Source organism: Mauremys mutica, chromosome 10 (genome assembly GCF_020497125.1).
Source record: "Mauremys mutica isolate MM-2020 ecotype Southern chromosome 10, ASM2049712v1, whole genome shotgun sequence".
Classification (NCBI taxonomy): domain Eukaryota; kingdom Metazoa; phylum Chordata; order Testudines; family Geoemydidae; genus Mauremys; species Mauremys mutica.
The window spans coordinates 44,511,491-44,536,077 of record NC_059081.1 but is presented as its reverse complement, the minus strand read 5'-3'; the positions used below and the strand labels follow the sequence as shown (position 1 = coordinate 44,536,077).

Genomic DNA, 24,587 nt, shown 5'->3' with positions numbered 1-24,587 from the left:
TTCCTTACAGACCTTCTGGGAACCATGGATTGTGAATCCATATCCATCAGTGGATCCTAAATCCTGGCCTGCCTCCATCAGAGCCAGCTGCTGCTGCCTCCCATCCTCCCTCACAGGGGCCTGGGTTGGGACACTCACCACCCAAGTGCCCCCCCAGGCATAAACAAGGTAACCTGGCACCATGATCCTGGGGCACAGGGGAGCTACCTAAAATGAACACCCGGAGCAAGCGGCTCAAAGAGACACACCTACACCCAAGAGGTGTACATGAGCTGAGAGGCTCATGTACTGAAAATATTTGACCATACTTAGTTATTTTGTATGTAATTATTGTGTTAAAATACTGTATTTCTAAGGTGACTACATCAGATGACATATCACAGGAAACAAAGTCTAGCTGTAATGCCTGGAGGCAGTAACAAGTCCATTTATGTTCTTATGTTAAATCATTTATTTTCAAGTTGCTCTATGTACAAAGAAAATCAGCTGTTTGTAATTCCCCTCAATTTGTCTCCAACCTTACGAAACTGCATGGGGCTATTGTGATCAGAGACGCTATTGTGAACAAGCTATTCTGCAATAGCTTGCTATATGGATGCTATTACACAATAAAAATGATTTTATTCTAGAATAATTCCTCGACTTTGGAAGCACACTAATTACTCCTGAATAATCAGTTACTTTGATTCTGAAATAAAGTATCCACATGTCAAGCTAGTAGGGCTATTCTGGTATAGATATGAGCAATAGCTATTCTAATCAAATTCCGGGGTAGACAAGCCCTAAACATCAATTTTCCCCAGGAAGGCCATCCACCTCAAAAGGCTTATGTGTGATTCATGATGAACCAATAAAATAAAACTAAACTTCAAAAAAATACAAGGGAAATTTTTAAATTACCTTAAAATATTTTTTCTGATTCTCCTCTGCTCCCTGGCCTGGGAAGCGGTATGGAAATTGTCAGTGGAATTGATTTCTTTGGGAGGATGTTAGAGGGGCAGCTGCTTTTCTTACCATACTCTGCATGACTATATAGTCACCACTTTTGCATTCTGTGACCTGACTAATGCTGCCACAGTCTGACTCACCAACATGCTTTGCTGTGGCATAGCAGTAGCTGCTCCATAGTTAAGGTTAAGTATCAGAGGGGTAGCCGTGTTAGTCTGGTTCTGTAGAAGCAGCAAAGAGTCCTGTGGCACCTTATAGACTAACAGACGTTTCGCAGCATGAGCTTTCGTGGATGAATACCCACTTCACTTGCATCCGAAGCAGTGGGTATTCACCCACGAAAGCTCAGGCTGCGAAACGTCTGTTAGTCTATAAGGTGCCACAGGATTCTTTGCTGCTTCTATAGTTAAGGTTGACGTTAGTTTTTCCACAAAAAGCCTGACTTTCAGCAACCCTTCATCCAAAGTTCAACATGCATGTGCCCCTAAACATCCCGGGCCACCGCTACGCAGGGGTAGATGTACCTAGGACGTGTCTTCCTTCGATTCGTAAAAGACTCCTACTTACTACATTTAAAGGGGCGGATATTTTAATCCAAAAATGGGGTCAGCTTTTAAACTCTCCCTCCCTGATGTGAGCCAGTGACCCCCCGGTTCGGCACGTGGCCTGCAGCTTTTAAGTAGCTTCAAACCTATCGGCCTTCGAGAGCAGCGGGCTCCTGAGCCCCAGGCCGGGAACGGGGCTCACCTCTCGGCGGGGGCTGCTGCCCGGGGCGTGGTGGGGGGGGCACCGCAAGGAGCCTAGAGCCACAAGCCCATCCCCGGACCTCCCCCCCTGGGGCCTGCCCAACAGCAGCTCGGGAAACCGCTCGCGCGCAGCACCTCCTCCGCCCAGCTCGCACTGGACGCTGGGAGCTGTCGTTTCGCCCGTTTGAGGCTCCGTGGACGCCATGTTGGTGACGTAGCAGCCTCCTGCTTTGGGGGTCGGTGAGGGTTGGGTTATTTTCTGCATTTCTTTTTCGCTATTATTAACTCGGTTAAACACCAACTGAATACCGTTAAAAGTATTGACATCAGCAAGGCGTTACTCCACTTCCGGCAGGAAAACCCCGCCCCCCGCGCCTCACCGGAAGTAACGATACTTCCGGTAAGATGGCGGCGTTTGGAAGCCTGAGGTAAGTTCCGACCGCGGGAGAATCTCACCGTCTTCCCCTCCACTCCCACTTCCCGCGGAGGCTGCTGTCCCCTGCCACCTTGCGTGTAGAGCACGATGAGGGCGGGGGATGGCGCGGGCTCCGACGAGGGGCTGCCTTGGTTGGGGCGGACGCCAGCCGCCCATCCCTTCCTCCCCCCCTCCCCCCCCAGCTCCCCGGTATCCGCACAGACTCGGCGCCCGTTGAGCCCCTCTCCCCCTTTTCCTGAAAGGGCGCCCGGGTCAATGCACCGGCTGTTAGGTCGGGCCCTCGCGAGTCCGCGCTGCAGCACCGGCCTCTGCGGAATTGGCTTCTCGCCGTTTCACCGCTGCTCGCGGCCCGGGAGTGTCAGAGGTGGGAACTGGCGCCTCTCGGTCACTAAAAAGCCTGGTCTACACTTCGAAATCGCAGCGTCCGAGTTACCGCGTCCAGGGCTGTGAACGGTGTCGTGCCCTGAGCACCGTAGTTACCTCGACCTCACCCACGGTGTAGGCGCGGCTACCTGGAGAGAAGGATTTTTTCCATCGAACTGGCTGCCACCTCTCAGGTGCATTAATGATCTCGAAGGAAAAGCCCTTCAGTCCCTATGTAGCTATGCTGCTGTGGTGCTAGTAGTATAGACGTAGCCTAAAAAGGCCGGTAAAACTGCAGGAACAATAGAGGCCTTGGAGCTTGCTGGTTGTTTTCAGGCTTCACAAATCACTGTGTCAATCTTCACTTGGAAGTTTAAGCTGCTTCAGCAAAGTAAGCAGTGATGGGATAAGAGTTATCTCATGGGTTAGTAACTGGTTAAAAATAGGAAACAAAAGGTAGGAATAAATGGTCAGTTTTGAGAATGGAGAGAGGTAAATAGTGTTGTCCCCCAGGGATCTGTTCTGGGCCCAGTCCTATTTAATATATTCATAAATGATCTGGGAAAAGGGGTAGACAGTGAGGTGGCAAAATTTGGAGATGGTACAAAACTACTCAAGATATTTAAGTCCCAGGCAGACTGTGAAGAGCTACAGAAAGATCTCTCAAAACTGGGTGACTGGGCAACAAAATCGCAGATGAAATTCAGTGTTGATAAATGCAAAGTAATGCATATTGGAAAACATCCCAACTATACAAATAAAATGATGAGGTCTAAATTAGCTGTTGCCGCTCATGAAAGAGATCTTGGAATCATTGTGGATAGTTCTCTGAAAACATCCACTCAATGTGCAGTAGCAGTCAAAAAAGCAAACAATGTTGAGAATCATTAAAAGAGAGGTAGATAATAAGACAGAAAATATATTGCTGCTGTATAAATCATGGTACACCCACATCTTGAATACTGTGTGTAGATGTGGTTTCCCCATCTAAAAAAAGATGTATTGGACTTGGAAAAGGTTGAGAAAAATGGGGGATATGATAGAGGTCTATAAAATCATAACTGGTGTGGAGAAAGTAAATAAGGAAGTTTTATTTACTCCTCCTCATAACACAAGGACTTGGGGTCACCAAATGAAATTAATAGGCTGCAGGTTTAAAACAGAAAGAAGTATTTTTTCACACAATGCACAGTCAACCTGTGGAACTCCTTGCCAGAGGATGTTGTGAAGGCCAAGACTATAACAGGGTTCAAAAAAGAACTAGATAAATTCTTAGAGGATAGGTCCATTAATGGCCAGTAGCCAGGATGGGCAGGGATGGTATCCCTAGCTTCAGTTTGCCAGATAAGCTGGGAATGGGCAACGGGATGGATCACTTGATGATTACCTGTTCTGTTCATTCCCTCTGGGGCACTTGGCATTGGCCACTGTCGGAAGACAGGATACTGGGCTGGATGGACTTTGGTCTGACGCAATAGGGCCATTCTTATGTTTAACCATAAAGGTTTAAAAACAGTGAAAGATTATGTGCTGCAGAAATGGGTGTAGTTCTCATTAACAGTCCTGCCAAAGAAAAGGGCCAGAACGTAGTTTAGCACATGATTTGGACCTTTTTATATGGTAATGCCCAACTGTTTTATCAAATGACTTTTTTGTTCTATTGGGTCATAACTTTTGTTATAAATATCTAACTCTTTTTAAGTGCACGTTATATGTGGCTAAGATTACTTTAAAAAACAATAACCTTAATTTGGGGAAATACTGGGTTCCAGCATCTATAATTCATCCCATTTAGGGCAGTGTTTTTCAAATCATAGAACTATAGGACAGGAAATGACCTCATGAGGTCATCTAGTCCAGCCCCCTGCACCTATGGCAGGACTAAGTATTATCTAGACCAGGGGTTCTCATGACAGATTTTGGCCGCCAACTTTTGCTGGTGGCCGCTCTGTCAATTTTTCCTAAAATACTTAATTAACTTTAGGAGAAACAAATATATATGCACATCAAAATCCTTGTAATTTATTTACTGCTAGCTAGTAAGTCTGCTGCTGTGAAAAGTGATTTTTGTACGTTTGTTAATATCGCTTTTCACAGCCTCCCAACTAGCTAACAAGTCTCTGCTGTGAAAAGGGATAATAACACTTTTCACAGTAGACTTACTCAGCCCTGGCAAGCCTGGGGAAAAATTAAGCCGTGAATGGGGAGGTGTATGGATAGGCAGCAGGGGCCATCGGCGATGAGGGATGGAGGAGGCAGCGGAGAGCCTGAAGCCTGAGGGATGGGGCCCCAGGAAGGACCATAGCCTGGAGCCCTGCAGCCAGGAGATGGAGCCTTGCGGCCAAGGGACAGGGCCAGAATCTGAAGCCCCGTGGCTGGAGCCTGCCATCCCACCATCCTAGGGCTGAAGCCTGAGCCCTACAAACCCTGGGAAGGTAGGGAACTCAAAGGCTGCCTGCTCCTCTAGGGTTGTGCCCCAGGTGTCTGCAGAGAGGGGCAGAGCCCAACCCCTGGCTGCAGCCTGAGCAACCAACACCAAGGTGGGACATCCAGAAGGAACAGGGAGGAGCAGCTGCTTTGCCCCCCAATCACTGCCTGACAGGCTGTGGCTGCATGAGAAGCCCCTGGTGGCTACATTTGAGAAACATTGATCTAGACCATTCCTAACAGGTGTTTGTCTAACCTGCTCTTAAAAATCTCTAATGATGGAGATTCCACAACCACCGTAGGCAGTTTATTCCAGTGCTTAACCACCCTGACAGTTAAGTTTTTCCTAATGTCCAACCTAAACATCCCTTACTGCAATTTAAGCCCATTGCTTCTTGTCCTATCCTCAGCGGTTAAGAACAACAGTTTTTCTCCCTCCTCCATGTAACAACTTTTTATGTACTTGAAAACCATTATGTGCCCTCTCAGCCTTCTCTTTTCCAGACAAAACAAACCCAGTTTTTTCAGTCTTCCCCAATAAATCATGTTTTCTAGACCTTTAATCATTTTTGTTGCTCTTCTCTGGATTTTCTCCAACTTGTCCACATCTTTCCTGAAATGTGGTGCCCAGAACTGGACACAATACTCCAGTTGAGGCGTAATCAGCATGGAGTAGAGCAGAAGAATTACGTTTCATGTCTTGCTTACAACACACCTGCTAATAATTCCAGAATAATGTTCGGATTTTTTGCAACAATGTTACTGTTGACTCATAGTTAGCTTCTTGTCCACTATGTCCCCAGATCCCTTTCCACAGTACTCCTTCCTAGGCAGTCATTCCCCATTTTGTATGTGTGCAACTGATTGTTCCTTTCTAGCTGGAGTACTTTGCATTTGTCCTTATTGAATGTGACCACCAGGGACTCTTATTGCAGCCACAGCCTCCTGGGCAGGGGGGAAGGAGGAGGAGTAGCAGTCCCTCACCCTTTCTTTTGCTCCTGGATGCCCTGCCTTGGTGTTAGTTGCTGGGGCCGCCAGTAGTGGTTGGGCCCTGCTCCCCTCTGGGGCACAATGCTGGAGGAGCAGGCGCCCCATGTGTTCCCCACCTTCCCGAGGCGGTGGAGCTCAGGCTTCGGGATTCAGCCCTGGGATGGTGGGCTGGCAGGCTCTGGCCATGGGGCTTCAGGCTCCAGATACTTTTGTTTGTTAATATCACTTTTCACAACGGACTTAATAGCTAGCAATAAATAAATTACGATTCGGATGTGTATATATGCATATTTCTTTGTTTTGCCTAAAGCTAATTAAGTATTTTAGGAAAAAGTGTGAGAGTGGCCACCAGCAAGAGTCCTTTATTTTGTTTAGGATGCACTTCCTTTTCCAGAGTACTGGGGGGGTGGAATACCTAATTTCAAAGACAAGTGTATTTGGTAAACTCCTTTTTTTCCCACAATCATTGCTGTCTCCCATAACAGCCAAATTTCAGAACTTGACTATCTGCATTTGCAATACAGCTGTTTGTACTTGCATTTCTAAAATCAGGGAATCTAGAATAATGCCTGACAAAATTATCTTAAATAAGATAAAAATATTACTCAGAACTTAAAAATATACTTAATATGACTGAATTCAGTATATTGTGTTTGATAAGTTAAGGGTGGTACTCCTTTTCCTTTCTCTCTTTTGTTTGTTTGTTCACTGATTTTTTTTTCCAGTTACTAGTCCTGTAAACTTTATATAGAAGGGAAAGATCTTTAAATCAGGAAATTAGAAAAGACAAAAGGCAATAAGAGAGAGTGATTTTCATCTGGCTCTAACATACAGTTTTCACCCCAGATTTATAAAGAAGTGGTGGTGCTGTATTTTCTTTGTAGCCTGCCAAATGTTATCTTGCAATTGGCAGTATTTTAACAGCATTTCAATGTGGATTTTATATTAGGAGGTTAAACCTTCCTTCCCCGATGAGAGTTTGAGGGAATGTCTTACTGAAAAGTATAATCAATAGGATGGCAAGATTGCAGCCGGCAGCAGGCTTGGACAAACAAAGCTGTCTTAATTTTGTCTGTGCGATATCCAGTTCAGAGAATGGAAATTAATACTGCCTTTGTTTGGAAGTGGATTTGAGATCTTTATGATCATCTTGATTATACTAAAATTTTATTTTAAATTTTAATTAGAATCTTGTCTTACACAGGTACACACCTGATTTCAGTCTCAGGCCATCAGAAAATACTGAATTCAGACAGACTTGTTTTTATGTTCTGATAGAATAATGTTTCTGTTATCCTTGTTTTTCTGTTTTTAGCAGATTAAAACATAAATATAATGTAACTTTAGTTATGTGACGCAATAAGAAATATTCAAGTTAATGTTTTGGTGAGATGATTCCTAAAATTGATTGATCTAAAGTTTTGTAAAGATTATAACTTATTTTTCCAGTGATTTTTTACCTTTAAAAATAAATCTAAATATTGTTTCATCAATTATAGAATGTGTTGCTTATCTTTTGTAGGTGAAACATTTTTTCATAAGAGACCCCACATTTGAGTTGAGTACATTATCTTTATTTCTGCAAGTTCTGAACTTTAAGTGAGCTACAGGGAAAAATGAAGAGTAGAGTGGCACAAATAAATGTAAGTATTGTGAAGTTTAATTTTTCGGGAGAAGTACAACATTGTTTGGGGATTTTTGTGTGAGTTTAGTATGTAGGGGCCTATGTCCACTTCATATATGAACACAAATGCCCTTAACTTTAACAGGAGTTACAGCATATATTGAGGAGAGAATACATGCATTATAATTAAGAACAAAAAATATTACAGTATTACCTAAACCAGCAAACTGCAGCTGATTGATGTACAGATATTCTTAGCAACAGATGTCTCAGGTGCTCCTGGCAGCAATGTGAAAAGGGAATGAAGTGTGAAGAGAAGTGGATAAAAGATGGAAACAGTTCAGTAGAAAGCATGAGTGAGTTGAGGCATAATGGAGGGTTATGAGAATGGTGGGGAGGGGAAATTGATTGCATATTTCTCTGGATTATGATATTTGTTATTCATTTTACTATTATGCAGTCAAGATTACAAGTATGGTATTTGGATTCCTACAATTCTGAGAGACTTACTTCTTACAGTTAAAGGTCCTGCTCTTTCAGAATCTGAACATTGTATGTTTCAGAAGGGACAGGTGCAGTACTGTTAGGAATGTAGCAGCAAGCAAAACTTCTGTTTAAAAATATGGCCTCATGATGCTACCTCTATGAAGTTAAATATTTTTTATGTAATTTCATTCACGCACAATGTATATAAAAACTTCCCTTCAGATAACAAAGTAGAGAAATATTACCAATACAGTTGAGATCCAGCTAATATACTTTAAAAGCTAAATATTTGCAGAAATAATGGAATTTTTTTTATTACTTTCCAGATTTTGGAGTGTTTCTTGCATGAGATGTTAATAATTAAGTAATCAGTGGATGTAATTTTTAGAAATTAATTTATAGTATAAGTGCTCACTTTAGAGTTTTGTCTTCTGGTCATCACATAGTCATGACTACAGTGAAATGCATGTTATGCTTAGAGATTATATCAAGGAGTATTTTTTCTCAATGAAAGGTGCTTGATCATTAGCCTGAAATGCAGGATTTTAGTCTCCTGCAGGCTTATCTTCAGAACAAGCACAGCACAAGCATCAATAATGCAAACATCTTTATGCAGCTCTGTTAATGTGTTTAAACACTGGTCTGGAAGGACAAGGTTTTAGGGCTGGGAGCAGGTATTATATATGGGGTGTTGGGGAAAGCTGAATAGTCTCTTCCATGCTCTTTCTGCTTGAGATGCAAAAGTCAGACACCACTCACAATAGATCATGCAGCTGTTGAAAGTATGATCATGGATATTCTGCTGAGCTTGGCTCCCCAAAGGGCTCAGCTCCATAAATTAGATTAGAAAGGGAAAAGGCACTCACAGGAAACTATAGATGTTCATGATATGATCCTCCCTCTGCTGTCTTACCTGATTTGATCAGCAGTAAAATAGTTAACATTTTTAATCTTTAAACATTTTTGGAGTAACACCTATTGAGATGCTTGTGGCAGTTCATGTATCTCAGAGCTGTTGTTTCAGATTCCCTGCAAACTCATGTAGACATTGTATTGATCATATTAAGGACTTGTCTATGCTGGGTTGTTTTTTTTTGTTTCTTCAGTGCAAACCCCATTGTAGATGTGCTGCACAAATGCAACTGGCCCATTTTGCACCATTGCAGATTTTTCTATAGAATGAAGTGGAGCGGGGGCATATTTCAACCCTAAGGGCTAGAAATGTGCCTTTTTAAAATAGGTTGAGATTCTGGAACACATGATGGCAGCTTAAAAAAACCAAAGTATTGACTCACTGAGCCAGTATGAGTCAGCCCAGTTGGACCCTGGATGGGAGGATATTTCAGTCTTCATTTGTGCAGGTATTACTATTTCTGCTAGAAACCTCAATCAGAGGATATAGTTGTACTCTGTACAGCAGGGGTCCCCAACCTTTTTGGGTCCAGGGACCGGTTTCGTTTGCCGGACCCTCCGCAGGCGTGCCTGCGGGAGGTCCAGCTGAGCCGCGGGATGAGCGCTCCCTCCGCAGTCGTGCCTGCGGGAGGTCCGCTGCTCCCGGGGCTCAGCTGGAGCTTCCGCAGGCACGCCTGCGGGAGGTCCACCGGCTCCAGCTGAGCCCCGGGAGCAGCGGACCTCCCGCAGGCACGACTGCAGAGGGAGCGCTCGTCCCGCGGCTCAGCTGGACCTCCCGCAGGCATGCCTGCGGAAGCTCCACTGGGTCGGTTCGCGGCCCGGTTTCTAAGAGGCCGCGGACCGGTACCGGGCCGCGGACCGGGGGTTGGGGACCCCTGCTGTACAGCATCTAGCACAAATAGACCCTGCTCCAAGTAATAAAAAATATAATTTCCTTTGTTAAATATTCAGACATCATTTGGTATTGCTGTCCATCAGGAGAACCCGTTATTAAGCAGTTGTCACTTGTATTCAACTGGCTAGCTTTCTAAACTTGTATTTGACTGGCTCCAAGGTGATATAGAAACTAGTATGTCAGCTTGTTAGTGGGCACACTGCCATCCTTATAGATGGAGTGAGGGTCAATATATATTCTGTGAGTACTGGTGACAGAATTCCAGTCCAGGAATGTTGTGAACAGCTCTTGATATGGTGTTTCTGGATCAAGATGATGGGTTACTCTACTTCATAGGTTTGGGGTTTTTTTTTTTTGCCAGATGGTATCTGTTTGTGGTTCTGGTGAATCAAGATTAATATTTTTCAGAGGGAGGAGTTAAATATTACAATGAAAGGGTAGAACTCAACAGAGATGCTTCCTAAGCATAGTCAAATTAATTGTGAAAGAGCTTGGTAAGCTGTAGGAACCTATTTATAACTTCTTTTGTAGATCTATTGTAAGTGTACTTCTGATAATTCTGAATCACTGTGCGCAGCTCTGGTTCATTTTGTGAACAGAAGTATTAACTTTACAGTTAAATCTTTGTTACTTGACAGATTTGTAAAGTGCCATTTTAACCTTTGAAAAGTACATTTATAGAATGGTTTAAATGATAAATGTATAATTTAGAAAATGTAAAACAAAAGGTACAATGTAGCTTGGACACATGATAAATGAGGCAACTGCATTGAAATTTAGGAGAGAGATAGGAGGACATTATGGAAAAAGTATTATAAAGAGGAATTTGGAGGAGAAAAAAGGGAGAGCTTTGTTAAACAATGGGTATAGTAGGAGACCATAGGGGGTGGCATGACAGCAGGTGTAAAATTTCAGAGTGGGAGGACATAAAATAACCCTTCATATAAGAAGATAGATATGCTTAGTAAACATACTATTATATAAAATGTACTGTGATCTAAAATAATTTAATACTTTGTTTTAAAGCATGGCTCCAGTTATGAAAGAAAAGAGAGCCACGGCTCTCGCCGGAGGAGTTCCTCTCCAGAAGACAGGTAAACAAGTATTTGTTTTAATTGCCTTTAATAGTAGTTAAAATTGTGTGTAATCTTCATCCACAGTGAATCGGATAAGTACAACAAAACACATTTTTGTTCCATAAGTGAACATGAAAAATATAGATGTAATACAATGTCATTAATTGTGAATGAAAATGGGAGAGCGGTAATTGAATATGTTCTTAATTAAAGATTTTAAAACTCTTCAATGTTCATTTTGAATACTGAAGAGCTTTAAAATGGAAATTGGATTACAGTCTCTTGCATGGCTCCAGTGCTGTTAATCACAATTGTCACTTTATAGCAAGGTTATGGATGTCAACTGGAGACTCAAAAATACCATTTCTTGTACTGTCTACCATACATAAGGCATGAACTGAATTATTTCAGGGTAACTGTCTTTTAATTTCCATCTCACTTACAGTGAAACATTCTGTGGTACTAAAACATAAAGTATGTTTTCTTTTGTGCCAGTACATATGGTATACCAAGTAAACAAAGGTGACAAATATAGTGAATGGATACATTTAGTGGGCTATCTTGTGACTTGCGTAGTGCTGAGTACACTTAATATTTAACTTCATTACTATTTATCATTTAACTGTGAGTGCTCAGTTTTCTTTTATAATGCTTCTTTTAAAGGTCACACCCCTATCAGATTGATTTGTGTTTATGACCAGGACTGTATGATTTATTAAAGTGTGCATCTTTCTGTCTTGAATTATATATTAATAGCGAGGCTCAGTTCATTGGTACAAAAGTGGGGCCTACTGGTTTTTAAAACATTCGTATGTGTGCATCAACCCATGACTGAAAAACAAACCCAAGAGAGTATAATTCCTATAAACCAGAAGTTTAATAAAGCTGTACTAAAAAGGTTTTTGTTTGGGGTTGGGAGTAGGTATGCAGAGCGTGAGAGGTCTTGGTCCCCTAGAGACAGAGGTTACTCTGATCATAGCAAGTATGATCAAGAATATTCAGGAAAGGGGCGTGATGACAAAACTGTGGAAGCCAGGTGAGCATTAAGTATTTTGAAAATGAAAAATAATGTTCATTCTGCTTAATATTGTTTTCAACTATTAGTATTTTGTTTAAAAGTAAAACCATTACACTTGCCTTGGTCTGAATTCTTGACAATATGTTCAGCTTTCATCTGCATAAGATGGGAATTCTTTAACATTTACTTTCCAACTTTTGTCTGATAGGGGGTGGGGGAGAGAGACTCCCCAAGAGAAGGGGAGAGAAAAGGAATCTGATCGAAGGAAACAGAAAAAATTCCCTTCACCTGATAGAAAAAGTCCAGAAAGATCAGTACCCCAGAGCTCACTTGCTCATGATGAACCCCCTTCAAGGAAGAGAAAAGAAGAGCTGGATCCAATTCTCACCCGCACAGGTGGTGCATACATTCCTCCAGCAAAGCTCAGGATGATGCAGGAACAAATTACTGATAAAAATAGGTAAGTCAAAGTTAACAAATTTCACAATTAACAGGATTTACTGGCATAGTAGAGCACTGTAAAACCAAAGTGTAAAATATTTTTGATTGCTGATCAAACATGAAAGTTGTTCAGAACCTGTGAAATGCAGAAATAGCAATGCCATGTGCTGTAATTTTTGGGGTTTTGACCTACCTTTGAAATGTAAATAGTAAAAAGTAGTATATTAATATGCATCATAAATGTGTACGTTGATATTTTATCCTATAAAATAGCTTTGAAATATCTTCTTTAATTAAAATATATCAAAAAATTTTGAGAAAATTGACGGTTATGAGTACAGTGGACATACACAGCAAAAAGGGGTAGGAAGACATATATTTTCCAATTTTGTTTGTTAAAAAGGGGAGAAGGTTCCTTTCATTTATAAGTATTTACTACTGTAATTTCTTTTTTTAGTCACTAAGAATGAGGAATGAATTCATATCTACACTCACTAAATGTTAATCACACGTATTCATAAATAAGAAACATGATTACATGAAAAGGGGTATGAGTCTGTATAATTTGTGACATTTTTCGGTGTTACAAATTAGTTTTGGCAGGAATTGTAAATATGCCAAAATCAAATGCCTTTTTTTGCAAACAAAATTAATGTTTTTCACAATTACCTACAAAGTCTTTCAAAAAGCTATTATTGAATATTGCAGATAAGTCTTAACTATATTGTGGTAATTTTTTTTGAAGTATAATATTTTAGTATAATATTGTTTAACATTCCTGTATGTTGTTTTTTGTTCTGGTTCATTTCCTGTACAGTACTTGCTATTAGCAAAGAGATTTGTGGGATAAAGTTTTCTTTTCTTTCTTCTCTGTAGAAAACCATACTTCAGCATTAACTTTACAGTTTTTATTGGGCTTGGGGAGAGAGAGAGAGTTTTTGTAAATCAGATTGGTTTAGTAGTAATGAGTTACAGTCAGTATACCGTAATCATAAAACCAAAACTGAAAAAGGCATCAAAATATATTGTAAGCATTGCACCTTGGAGCTCCTATTAACTACAAATTAATTTCACATTTTTGGTATATTAAAGTGTATTTACGGTGTCCCTGGATATACCTGTATTAATAATGTAATATTTTCATAATAGTTTAGCATATCAAAGGATGAGTTGGGAAGCCCTGAAGAAGTCAATCAACGGTCTTGTCAATAAGGTGAACGTTTCTAATATAGAAAATATCATCCATGAACTTCTTCAAGAAAATATTGTCAGAGGAAGGTAAGTGTCAAATGATTGTTGTTTCATAATAAATAATTATTTGGTTTTTCTATTTATAATATGTAAAGAATACTAATGCTAAGACAAACTAATAATAGTCAGATTTTTAAATAGCTCTGGAACTCTCCTATGCTATAAAAAGAAGAACCTGAATGGAAAATAAGAATGGTTTGTTTGTTTGCAGAGAAAACACGTTTGCTGTTGGTAGGTTGGAGAGAATGGAGTAAGGAGTTATCCACTCTTTGCCTAAGTGGTTTTCATTTTAGGAATACTTTTTTTAATCCCTAATTACAGGCTGTAAATCCAGGTGTATCAGTGGAGAAAAGCACTTTTAAAAAACAATGCGCATCTAGTAGTGTGCTCGAGATCACTGCTGTCTGTTGTTTATGTGCTATGCCATAATTATCCTTGTCTTTGTAACCTGTGGAATGGACTACTGCAGTGTGTTCCCAGGCCATGTGGAAACTATAGCTGATATATAATGCATAGCTTGTGTTGCTGTTGGTAGCATACTATACCAGTTTTTCAAAGACAGATTTGTTCCTACTTTTCAGGTATAGTTCAATATGTTGATCTATGAAGCTATTTATAGTTTGGATTTTAGTTATGAGACTGTTCCTTCCCCTAAGGTCATCTGGGGTGTTTTTGCTAACACTCTCCAAATTTAAATGAAGGGGGGCCCTTGATCTGCCAACATCAAATTCTGCTGACTTTCCAGGGACCTTGCAACAGCCATCTCTTCTTTCTGTCTTTTGCCTGCTAATGGTTATATATTTATATTTGTACAGAGGTTTTAAATAGCTTTTAACACTTATTTTATTCAACGGGTTATTTGTATTTTGTACAGCATCAAAAGTCTTTCATGGTTAAATGGTTTTAAAAATTTTAAAATTGAGTTAAAATCTTGAAAGCAATTCTGAAAGGTCAGTTTGTAGGTAATATCTTAGCTGACCCTTTATACCTCACTTAATATAGTATCTGCTTTTCTTGGTTTAAATAGTTGGACATCATATAAAAAGGGAAAACCACACTGAATAGTTGGGAGCAGGTATAGTTACAGAATCAAAAGAAGCAGGTACATATATTGTAGGAGGATACTCTGACACAAGGATGATGGAATTCTTGCTCAGTGAATATTTAGAGGAGTCTAATAACAATTGGTGAGGATTAAAAGGGGATTTAGTCCAAGACTAAAAATGTTGCTGCAGACACAACCTGGCTGTAGTACAGTTGAGAAGAAATATTCAGCATTGTTACTTTCCCAACTTTGATTAATTCTACCAAGCAGAACAAGAAAATCTAAATTAATATTATACTTGTGATTACACACACTGTAGCAGTAACATCATCTGAGGGAGGAAGGCAGACTTCTGGGAATCTGAGTTTTACACTGTTGTCGTACTGTTAGAGAAGTTTAGGGAACAGGATGGGAGAACCTATTCAGTAGAAATGATTTCATCTCAAGCATTAGAATAGATCTTCCAATTCATTTCTCATCCCTGATCACTAGGCATTTCCCATTCATCTGGAAGATCACAGCCTAAAAGTAGCAGACCTAATGGGAAAGAATGCCTTAGTCTACGCCTGCTTGACTGAGTTTCCCAAGCAGCATAGGCTCCAAATGCTCTGTCTTCACTGCTTCCGCTTAGAAGTTGAAAGTTGTTTCATGTTGTCAGGGCAGCAGGCATGACCTTCCCAGTAAAACAAGATTGAGTAAAAGTAGTGCATGTCATATGAAAACAAAAGCTCTAGCATGTATGGCATTTGCATTTTACAAAAGTTAATTTAGATAAGGTACTGATTTTGGGTTGGTTACAGTGCAGGAAGCAAAAATCACATCCTGTCTATCAATAGTACTTCTGTGGCCCCAATCATCTGAGTGCCTCATAATCTTTAATGCACCTGTGAGGTGGGAAGTACTGTTATTCTCATGGGCACAGAAAGGCTAAGTGACTTTGGCAAGGTCATAAAGGAAGTCTGTGGCAGAGCAGGGATTTGAACTCAAGTCTTCCAAATCCTAGGGTAGTGCTGTAGTTGCTGAACCGTCTTTCCTCTCTGTTCTACTTGTCCATTTCTCTCTGACATATACACAGGGGAGAATATCTCTGACCTAACAGCTGCTGTTAGATGGCTCATATCCCCCCCAGCTCCCTCAGAGCCCGCACCCCCAGCCAGAGTCCTCACCTCCTCCTGCACCGCTGTCCCAGCCCAGAGCCCCTTCCCACACCCTGAGCCCCTCATTTCTGGCCACATCCTGGAGCCTAGTGGAAGCACTGAGCGCGCACGCACACACCCACGCACACACACGGATCCACAAACGCCGGCTCACCTCGCTGCAGGGGGAAGCTCTAAGCCTCCGCACAACCTTTTCTGAGTCAGTGGCCGCTATAGAAAAAAGGTTCCCTACCCCTGTGTTAGAGTATATCTACACAGGGATAAAATATCCACAGCTGGGTTGGGTCAGCTAACTTGAGTTCACAGGGCTGAAAATTTGCTGTATAGATGTTCAGGCTCTGGGACCCTGCAAGGTTGGAAGGTCCCAGAGCTCAGGCTCCAACCTGAGTCCGAATGTCTACAAAGTGATTTTATTTTTTTAGCCCTAAAGCCCAAATCAGCTGACCCAGGCCAGCCATGCCATGCTGTGGGGCTTTTATCCTGGTGTTGATGTACCTTTAGAGGAGAGGGATGTATTGGGTATACTGATTTTTTTTTTTTTTTAATCTGAAGGGAATGAGGGATCCAACGGTTGCAAAGAATCTAAAAAGAAATAACTGTCTAGCTCCCAGGCATCACATCTAGCAGGAGGTGACAGTAAAGTCTTTGACAGCCTATTGTAGAACAGTTTTTGTTGTAGCACTTTCCTCTCTCTGAATTTTATATCTCAAAAACTGTATTTCTTTCTTACAGGCAGTGATTAGTTTTAAAATATGGGTTACATAACTGTTACTAAAATAGTTGTCTAGCCTCTGGGAGTTCTTTGTGTGCTTGTGATAAAGCTTTATCTAGTTTTATTAAGTTTCATGCACTAATTTTAGATATAAAAACAGCACCATTTGGCTTTATCTCATTAATTAAATTGTAACTCCTAAATTGACACACACAACCCCCACAAGTTTTTAAAGGCAAATCCAAAATTGGAAAGCCATTTTTTTTATTCAGCTGTTAATATACAGTCATGATAGTTATCTTTGTGTCGATTTAAGATGGTCCCAGAAGAAGCATAAGGCTAATCTTTATGCCAAGTGAACTCTTGCACTCATGGAGAGTTCTGTTGAAATGCAAGCAGTCAGAGCTCAATTGATTGGAGAGCTCCATGTGGGTGCATAGATCAGATTTCAAGATCCAGGTCTTAAAGGGCAAATCAGTTTTGTGTGTTACATTTGTAATAATGTAATATAGGTACATGAATTTTTTACATCATTTTTAGTTTCCATGTCCCACATACTACAGAGAATGAGTAAATATTAATAAGGATTATTTTGTTTCTGTGTTACTTAGGCTAGCCAGGAAACTAGAATGCACAATCTTCTTCCACTCCATTAATTTTCTGGAACTAGAACTGTGTAGGAACCAGAATTTCAGTGTCATGCAAAATTCTTCAGTTTGGAAATTTTGTTTTCATTCTGAACTGGAACAAAAACATAATTTTTGAAATTTCCTGCAGAATGAAATTTGTGAAAAAAATCTTGTTTGGGCTCTGCCAACATGTGTTTTTTGTTTTTTTTATTTCAATTTTAAATTTTATATCCTAAAATAAATTTCTAAACAGTCATTTTAAATCTAAATATGTACATGTTCCATTCCAATAGGGTCATTTCAATTTTTTTTTTTGAGACAATATTGTTAAAATCCGCATAGTCCTTCCCCCGTAACATTTTAGTTTTGGTGAATTGACATTTTCCACCAGTAAAAAACGGATAATTTTCAGGAAGTTCTACCTGGAAGGAGATGTTAAAATGAAAATGTGGTGCATTGAGCCCAGTTTTATATAATTATTTACATTTGGTAATATCTCCACTATACACAAATTATAATCTGCCAGTTATACTTCAGTTTAGGTTGAATCAGCTAAATTTAGGTTGAATTTTTGGGGGTTTATGATTAGACCAATTCACATGATAAAAGTCTCTCTCTAATATCCTGAGACCAGCATGGCTCCAGCAAAACTGCAAATTTAGGATAGAAGTTGACATGCAGAATTCTAGCCTGAAAATAAATGTTTCAGGACTGATGTTGCACTCTTGGACACACACAGATTCTGTTATACTCACTATATGTCCTGTGCGACAAATTAACTCTTTTATTACAGTCCATCATATATTAATCGTGATAGTTTTTATGTAATGTGTTCAGATGAGTAGTGTGTACTAATAATATTGTGCTGCATTTGGTAAATTTGTTTGTTTGATACCATAATTTAGTGAAGTGGCAAGGGATGGAGTGCCCTTAATCTTTTAGATTCATGTCAAAACCTTAATTTAGCCATTTAATGATTTGGGTGAAGTTGGAATCCCTGAAAATGTGGAACTAATAGAATTAGGTAGTGGCAGGCATTTTGCTAGCTTCCTCATAGCTTTGCCAGTGCACGTAAATCCTGACATGCAACGGCACCTCAATTAACGTGTTGGGTTTCTTTTGATCTGAGTCTGCCAATTATGCTGAACTGGGCCAAGTAGCAGCCTTTAGTGGGTAGGAAAGTAGTTAAAATAACCACTTGATCATCTCCTCCCTGTCTCACTGTTTACTTTCTCAGAAGCAATGTTTCTGTCCTCAGCTGTCAGTTCAAGGCATAATTACAGTGTTTAAAAGTTTGCTGGTGCATGTGGGGAAAATTCATAGCATTACAATTTGAAGACTATTCTGGTCTTGCTGAACATCCTATTTTCTTTATTAGTCTTAAACTGGGTTGTGGCTTTTGTTTTGTTTTTTGGGTTGGTGACATTGCATAGGAACAAGATTTCTGTTCCTGAGAAGTTCATTTGCTTTTGATTATACTCATTATTTAAAAAGTCATAATTCTGTGTTTATCACAATTAACTACAGTGGAGATGGCTATTCTGTCACAAATAAATATTAATTCAGTTGACGAGTAAGGAACAAGGTCAGATGAACTCTTGAGCCACAAAGATGCTGTTTTCACACACATTTCTTATTTACTGTAATTTAAAACACGGTAGCAGCAGAATTACTTTTATAAGGTGTTAATGGTCTTTTGAGTATCAACCATTACAAAATGTAGTTATGGGGAAAAAAAACAATTTATGGTAAAATAAAAAGTAAAGATTAAATAATTCTCATCTAATTTTAGTGACATTTTCTGCTCATTTTTTTCAATTACAAGCTTTGAGATCATGTTAGCTAGAATTTTTATTTATTTGGGGTAATTTTTTTTGTATTTTCTTTAACTATAGATTCCCTATTCCCCCCTGCCCCGTTTTCCCAAACCGTCTTTAATCTTTCACATTTTACTAAAAAAGGGTAATGAGTTTCTTGCCTCTGATTTTACTTTTTCTAAATTAAGTTGAAAAATTAAAAGAGTTTTTTCTTCTTCTAATTGCTTTTTTCCCAGAATGGCATCAAGAGGGGCTTCTGAAAGGATTTCACCTTCAATCTTCATTTTCTTTTTATTTTTTTTTTAAAGACTAATTGGAAGTGTAAATCATTCCTGATCTTTAGTAAAAAGTTAGTTTTTTAGTAGATAGTAGAAATAGCATTGAAATAATGGCTAGGAAATTGAACTAGGTTTAATCTCCAATTGAGAGGTCTCAATATACAGTAACCATTGTGTTTTATATTTGTTCACTTGTCCCTCTCTAAAGTGGCCTACCTGCAAGTGAATGGCTTTTGTAACTTAGGGCTAAGTTAAAAGGAAGATAAAGGTGCAGAAAGAGAGAACTAGAAAGATCAATTTTTTTCAAAGATAAACTATTCTAGTTCTCAGATCATACAATTAATCACTGATTTAAAAATCTTATTTAAGTAAATTGTAATCCTTTTGTTAACATTAATATGATTTAGAATCGGTACTCCAAACATAATCTGTAGTTTTAGTATGAAAATAACCACTGTTTGGAACAACCTTTTAACTATCTGGAACACAGAATATGCTTCTGTTACAATGTAGATGGTGAATGAAATCATTTCATATTTTCATGATTGGCACTTATACTTTTGTGTGTACTCTTACTTACAGGGGACTGCTGTCTAGATCAATTTTGCAAGCACAAAGTGCCTCTCCAATCTTTACACACGTTTATGCAGCAGTTGTAGCAATTATCAATTCAAAGTTTCCAAATATTGGAGAACTGATTCTCAAGAGGCTAATTCTAAATTTTCGCAAAGGATATCGCAGAAATGATAAGGTATGTAAGAAAAGCTTATGTAAGAATTTAAACAATGCCACGGGGGGCAGGGATAGCTCAGTGGTTTGAGCGTTGGCCTGCTAAACCCAGGGTTGCGAGTTCAGTCCTTGAGGGGTGATCTGGGGCAAAAATCAGAACTTGGTCCTGCTTGTGAAGGCAGGGGGCTGGACTTAATGACCTTTCGAAGTCCCTTCCAGTTCTAGGAGATAGGTATATCTCCAATTATTAAATTAAATTAAATTAAATTTATTAAACCAGTGATCCCCCTAGTGTGTTATCCTATTACCGAGTGGTCAATAATGTATGTTTCAAAGGAATGTGTCTGACTACCCAGAACCTGGCATAATATACTATATTAATTGTAGTAGTAGTGGTAGTATATCATGGTGGTCTTTTTATTAAACTGACCACATCTTATGCCCTGCAGCTTGAAGATTGATAATCTTTTTAACTTCAGTTAATGCAACAACAGTGGCTTTTATTTTAAAGTGTACAGTCCTTTTAATAATCTTAAAATAAATGCTTCAGTATCCTGCACCAGTGCTTTAATAGATTCATAGACTGCAATGCTAGACGGGAGCACTGTGATCATATAATCTGACCTCCTGTATCACACAAGCCATAGGACTTCCTGGTGAATTTTAAATTGTGATTTACATAAATACACAGTTTGTGGGGTCTGTTTTTTAGTTGAGAGCTCTTTCAATATGTGAAGAAACTGAAGTATATTTAACTGTTCTTTATTCATTTTTCAGCAACTTTGTCTGACAGCTTCAAAGTTTGTTGCACATCTAATCAATCAGAATGTGGTACGTTATTTTGTATTTGATATGGTTTCACACGTTATGGTTGTACTACAGGTTACACTTAGCAATCTTTGAACAGTAAGATGCTTAATTTATTACTTTTTGATAAATGTTTCTTTATTTAAAAAAGGAACTAAGACCACAAACAAATAAAATTTGCTTAGGGAAAGCAGGGATCTCTTACGGTCTAGCTCTGCACTTAAGACTACGTGAGCAGATCCTGATGCTCACAAAGAGCCCTGGTGCTTGCAGTGGAGCTTCTATACAGGCACAAGACTCTGTTCATGCAAAGACAGTTGCAGGATCATTGCCTAAAATAGGACCTAAACAATGTAGGGCTTTATAGGTCAATATCAACCTCTTTAATTGCACCTAAAAACAAATTGGTGTCCAGCAGTTGTTTCCTTTTCTCCCCTCTAAATAAGATTTAGCAGTAAATATAAAGGAGAGGAGCATGAAAGGAAGATGCCGAACTTTATTTCTCTAAATGATGTTTGATGTTAGTGTTTCTTCAAAATGTGTTCCATTACCTTCATGATGGCAAAGATTTTCTTGCATTGCTTAACTGAATGAGGACAGCCATATTTGAGTAGTAAAGTGGTGTCCAGTACAAATAAGGTGCAAATATAAGAATCAGAACCCTTATTTGAAATGCTGACTTTAGTTTATGTGGCTTCCCACACTGAAACAAGATGTAGCAGTCACAAGAAGCGTAGTTCTTGGTCAACTAGTATTTTATAACAATAGTGCAATAAAATGGATCGTAATTTTGGAAGTCAGAGGTTCTTGCTTTTATAAAACCCCTGACTATTTTTCTCCCTGAAGGCTCATGAGGTTTTATGTTTGGAGATGCTCACATTGCTTCTTGAAAGACCAACAGATGACAGTATTGAAGTAGCAATTGGATTTCTAAAGGAATGTGGACTCAAATTAACTGAAGTTTCTCCTAGAGGTATTAATGGTGAGTATAATTAGTTGGTATAATTACCTTTAAATCTGTAGTCTTTTTTTATTAGTATCTGATCACTTCAGATTAGAATTAGTTTTTCTCTTTAATCTAAAGCAATCTTTGACCGCCTTCGCCACGTTCTTCACGAATCTAAAATTGACATGCGTGTTCAGTACATGATAGAAGTTATGTTTGCTGTACGTAAGGATGGGTTCAAGGATCACCCAATCATTCCAGAGGGACTAGACCTAGTAGAAGAAGAGGATCAGTTTACTCATATGCTACCTTTAGAAGATGATTATAACCCAGAAGATGTTCTTAGTAAGTGAGAAGTAAAAATTTAACTTCACAATTTCATTCTGTATAAAAACAAATTTAAGATGAAACATGCAATAATTTTGTTTTTTCTTAGTTTAAATTAGATTTTCTTTTATTTTAAAGATGTTTTCAAGATGGATCCTGACTTCATGGAAAACGAAGAAAAGTACAAAACCCTTAAGAAGGGTATGTAAACCAGTTTCATTTAAGCACTCAAGTTTATAGATAGTGTTTTGTATGAGGAAGTGGCAGAAAAAAATTGCCAACAATATTTATTGTTGAGGTAAAAGCCAATTTTAATTTTAGCTGAATTTTTCTTATTGAAATGATGTTGTAGACTGCACATATGCGCAGTGAGAGACACATCACTTGTTTTATTACAATGCTCCATAAATATTGTCAGTTACTTACAGCCTTGTTGTAGTTGCACAATTTTTAATCTGCCACGTGTGTCCTAAAGATTTGTATAGTAATCATTTTAATACACACTTAATACAGATTTTTCTACTGTGTGTTCTTTGGCAACACTTTTGTTTCCAAATGACAATCCTGCTTTCAAATATGAAATCTATTATTTTAAAACTAATATTAGTTATAAAGTAAATGTGAGGCAGCTTTTTCTCTCCAAGAACAGGGATCTCCACCTCTCCTGAGAGCACTGAGTACATTGCTTTTCCTCCTGAGCCTTTGTCAGAATGATTTTTTCCTCTGCCCTAGAGTTGAGTTTCAACACAGAGCCCTCCATCGCTTGCCCGTGTCAAATCAGTCTGTGAAAGGAATTTTTAAAATAGGTTTTGGAGAAGTACCCACCAGTTTTTCCGCCTTGTATGCCTGAATTGAGTTTGGTGTCTCTCTATTTTTTTTTTTTTTGGAGGGGGGGTCCTTTTATTTGTCTATCTGCCATATAGTTTAATATACCTGTTACTATGGTATCTAGGCCCTTTGGAGTCCCATTTTTCTAAGCTCTGTCAGAGTGACTTTCCTTTTGTTGAAGCTCGGGTGCAGAATGTCTTCATTCTCCAGCTTTGTCAGGCTCTCCCTCCCTTAGGACTAGACATACCCGAAGGTATTTGGGGCCACATCTCTGCGTCACTAGGCATACAGTCCATATTTACTTTGGAATTTGGTTCTAGAAATTCTTGATGAAGGCGATAGTGACTCAGAAGCAGATCAAGATGCTGGAAGCAGTGAAGAGGATGAAGAGGAGGAGGAGGAGGATGAAGAAGGTAGGAGTATGAGTATAGACATTTACTATTGATCTTTTTTGTGGTAGATCAAGAAAAGAATGTAACTTGCTATATGCTATCTGAAGCAATTGAGATTTGAAGTGTGCAGTCAGTAAAAATCACATTTCTATTTAAAATTTGTTTTTACTGTTACAAGATTAAATATGCTTTTTTCTATTTTCAATTTGTTTATTTTGTCTTTGACAGCACTTTGTGCATATTAAGTTTCATTTTTGTTGATTATGCATGTCTTCCCACTGGCTCTGCAAGAGGGTGTTTACCAGTTATAGCAGCAGCAAGGCTAAAACTGAAGAGGTGGGAGAAAGTGGGCAGGGGCCCATAGAAAGAGAGACGGGAGTAGCGAGAAATTTATGGCTTTGCATGTTTGATTGTGTCAGTTGCATTCCCGAAAGATCCCTATAAATATAAACCAGAGAGTAGAAAAATTTGTAATTTTTCTGAAGGAATTTTTAAGAACAATTCAGGACATACTATTTGTGCTCTGTCTGAATGTTTTAAGGTCAATTTCAAAATTCAAGTTTGCAATTACCTTTCAACTGATGTTTTTTAAAAAGGGAGTTTCAAGACAGGATAACTTATTGTACAGACCATTGTTACAAGTTATTTACTCTAAATAAACAATCGTATTGGTGTCTGTGCATTTTGTAGAATTTCTTACGTAATTACTGACGAAGATAGGATGGAGGAGAATAATTTTAGATGTTTACTTTGTAGGTCTGCAAAATCTAGAAGTAAAGCTCTATTCTGTTTGTAGAGCAGTGGGAATCTTTTCTTCACCAGCTTGTTACAGTATTGTACAAAAAAAAGTAAACACAGAAATTACTTAGGTAGCAGACTGAAGAAGAAGATGGTAATTCACAGAAGCCTGTTATCACTTCTGCTGCATGTTTGAAAATTCCCATATTATGATATAGGATGTTAATTTCTTCAGAGCAGCTGTTTAGATATTTAAGTCCTTTTTAATTCTGTTCCAGTGCATGACATCAAATATCCACTATGGGCCTGATCCAACTACCATTGATGTAAATGGAAAGGTTCCTGTTTATGTCAATGGGAGCTGGGTCTCGATCTAAATACACACAGTTGTGTAAGTAATTGCCTTTATTAAACTTTGTTTTAAACATTTTGTTTTAATAAATGTTGTTGTCTCTGTTCAGGTTCTGGATGGCTAAACATCAGCTAGCCAGCATACGAAAAGAAAATGTTCACTCAGTTAGCCCCAGATCATAAACAGGTGTCTGTATTCTGCACAGGCATATGGTTCT

At 39.0% G+C, this 24,587-nt stretch overlaps 1 protein-coding gene across 4 annotated transcripts in view; it reads left to right on the top strand.

The window, feature by feature from the left end:
• The first annotated feature begins 1,976 nt into the window (after positions 1 to 1,976).
• CWC22 (CWC22 spliceosome associated protein homolog) overlaps positions 1,977 to 24,587 on the top strand; it is a 47,812-nt gene continuing 25,201 nt past the window's right edge. The window contains exons 1-12 of one of the 4 annotated variants that reach the window (XM_045033060.1): positions 1,977 to 2,122; positions 7,433 to 7,553; positions 10,854 to 10,921; positions 11,826 to 11,939; positions 12,130 to 12,381; positions 13,512 to 13,640; positions 19,834 to 20,002; positions 20,758 to 20,811; positions 21,634 to 21,769; positions 21,872 to 22,078; positions 22,199 to 22,261; positions 23,209 to 23,301. In XM_045033060.1, the coding sequence (XP_044888995.1) occupies positions 7,527 to 7,553; positions 10,854 to 10,921; positions 11,826 to 11,939; positions 12,130 to 12,381; positions 13,512 to 13,640; positions 19,834 to 20,002; positions 20,758 to 20,811; positions 21,634 to 21,769; positions 21,872 to 22,078; positions 22,199 to 22,261; positions 23,209 to 23,301 (1,312 nt within the window). In that variant the 5' untranslated portion in view covers positions 1,977 to 2,122; positions 7,433 to 7,526. Of the gene's footprint in view, positions 2,123 to 2,394; positions 2,688 to 6,417; positions 6,437 to 7,432; positions 7,554 to 10,853; positions 10,922 to 11,822; positions 11,940 to 12,129; positions 12,382 to 13,511; positions 13,641 to 19,833; positions 20,003 to 20,757; positions 20,812 to 21,633; positions 21,770 to 21,871; positions 22,079 to 22,198; positions 22,262 to 23,208; positions 23,302 to 24,587 lie in introns of those variants that run through there. The other 3 variants (XM_045033057.1, XM_045033058.1, XM_045033059.1) reach the window with 3 other exon arrangements.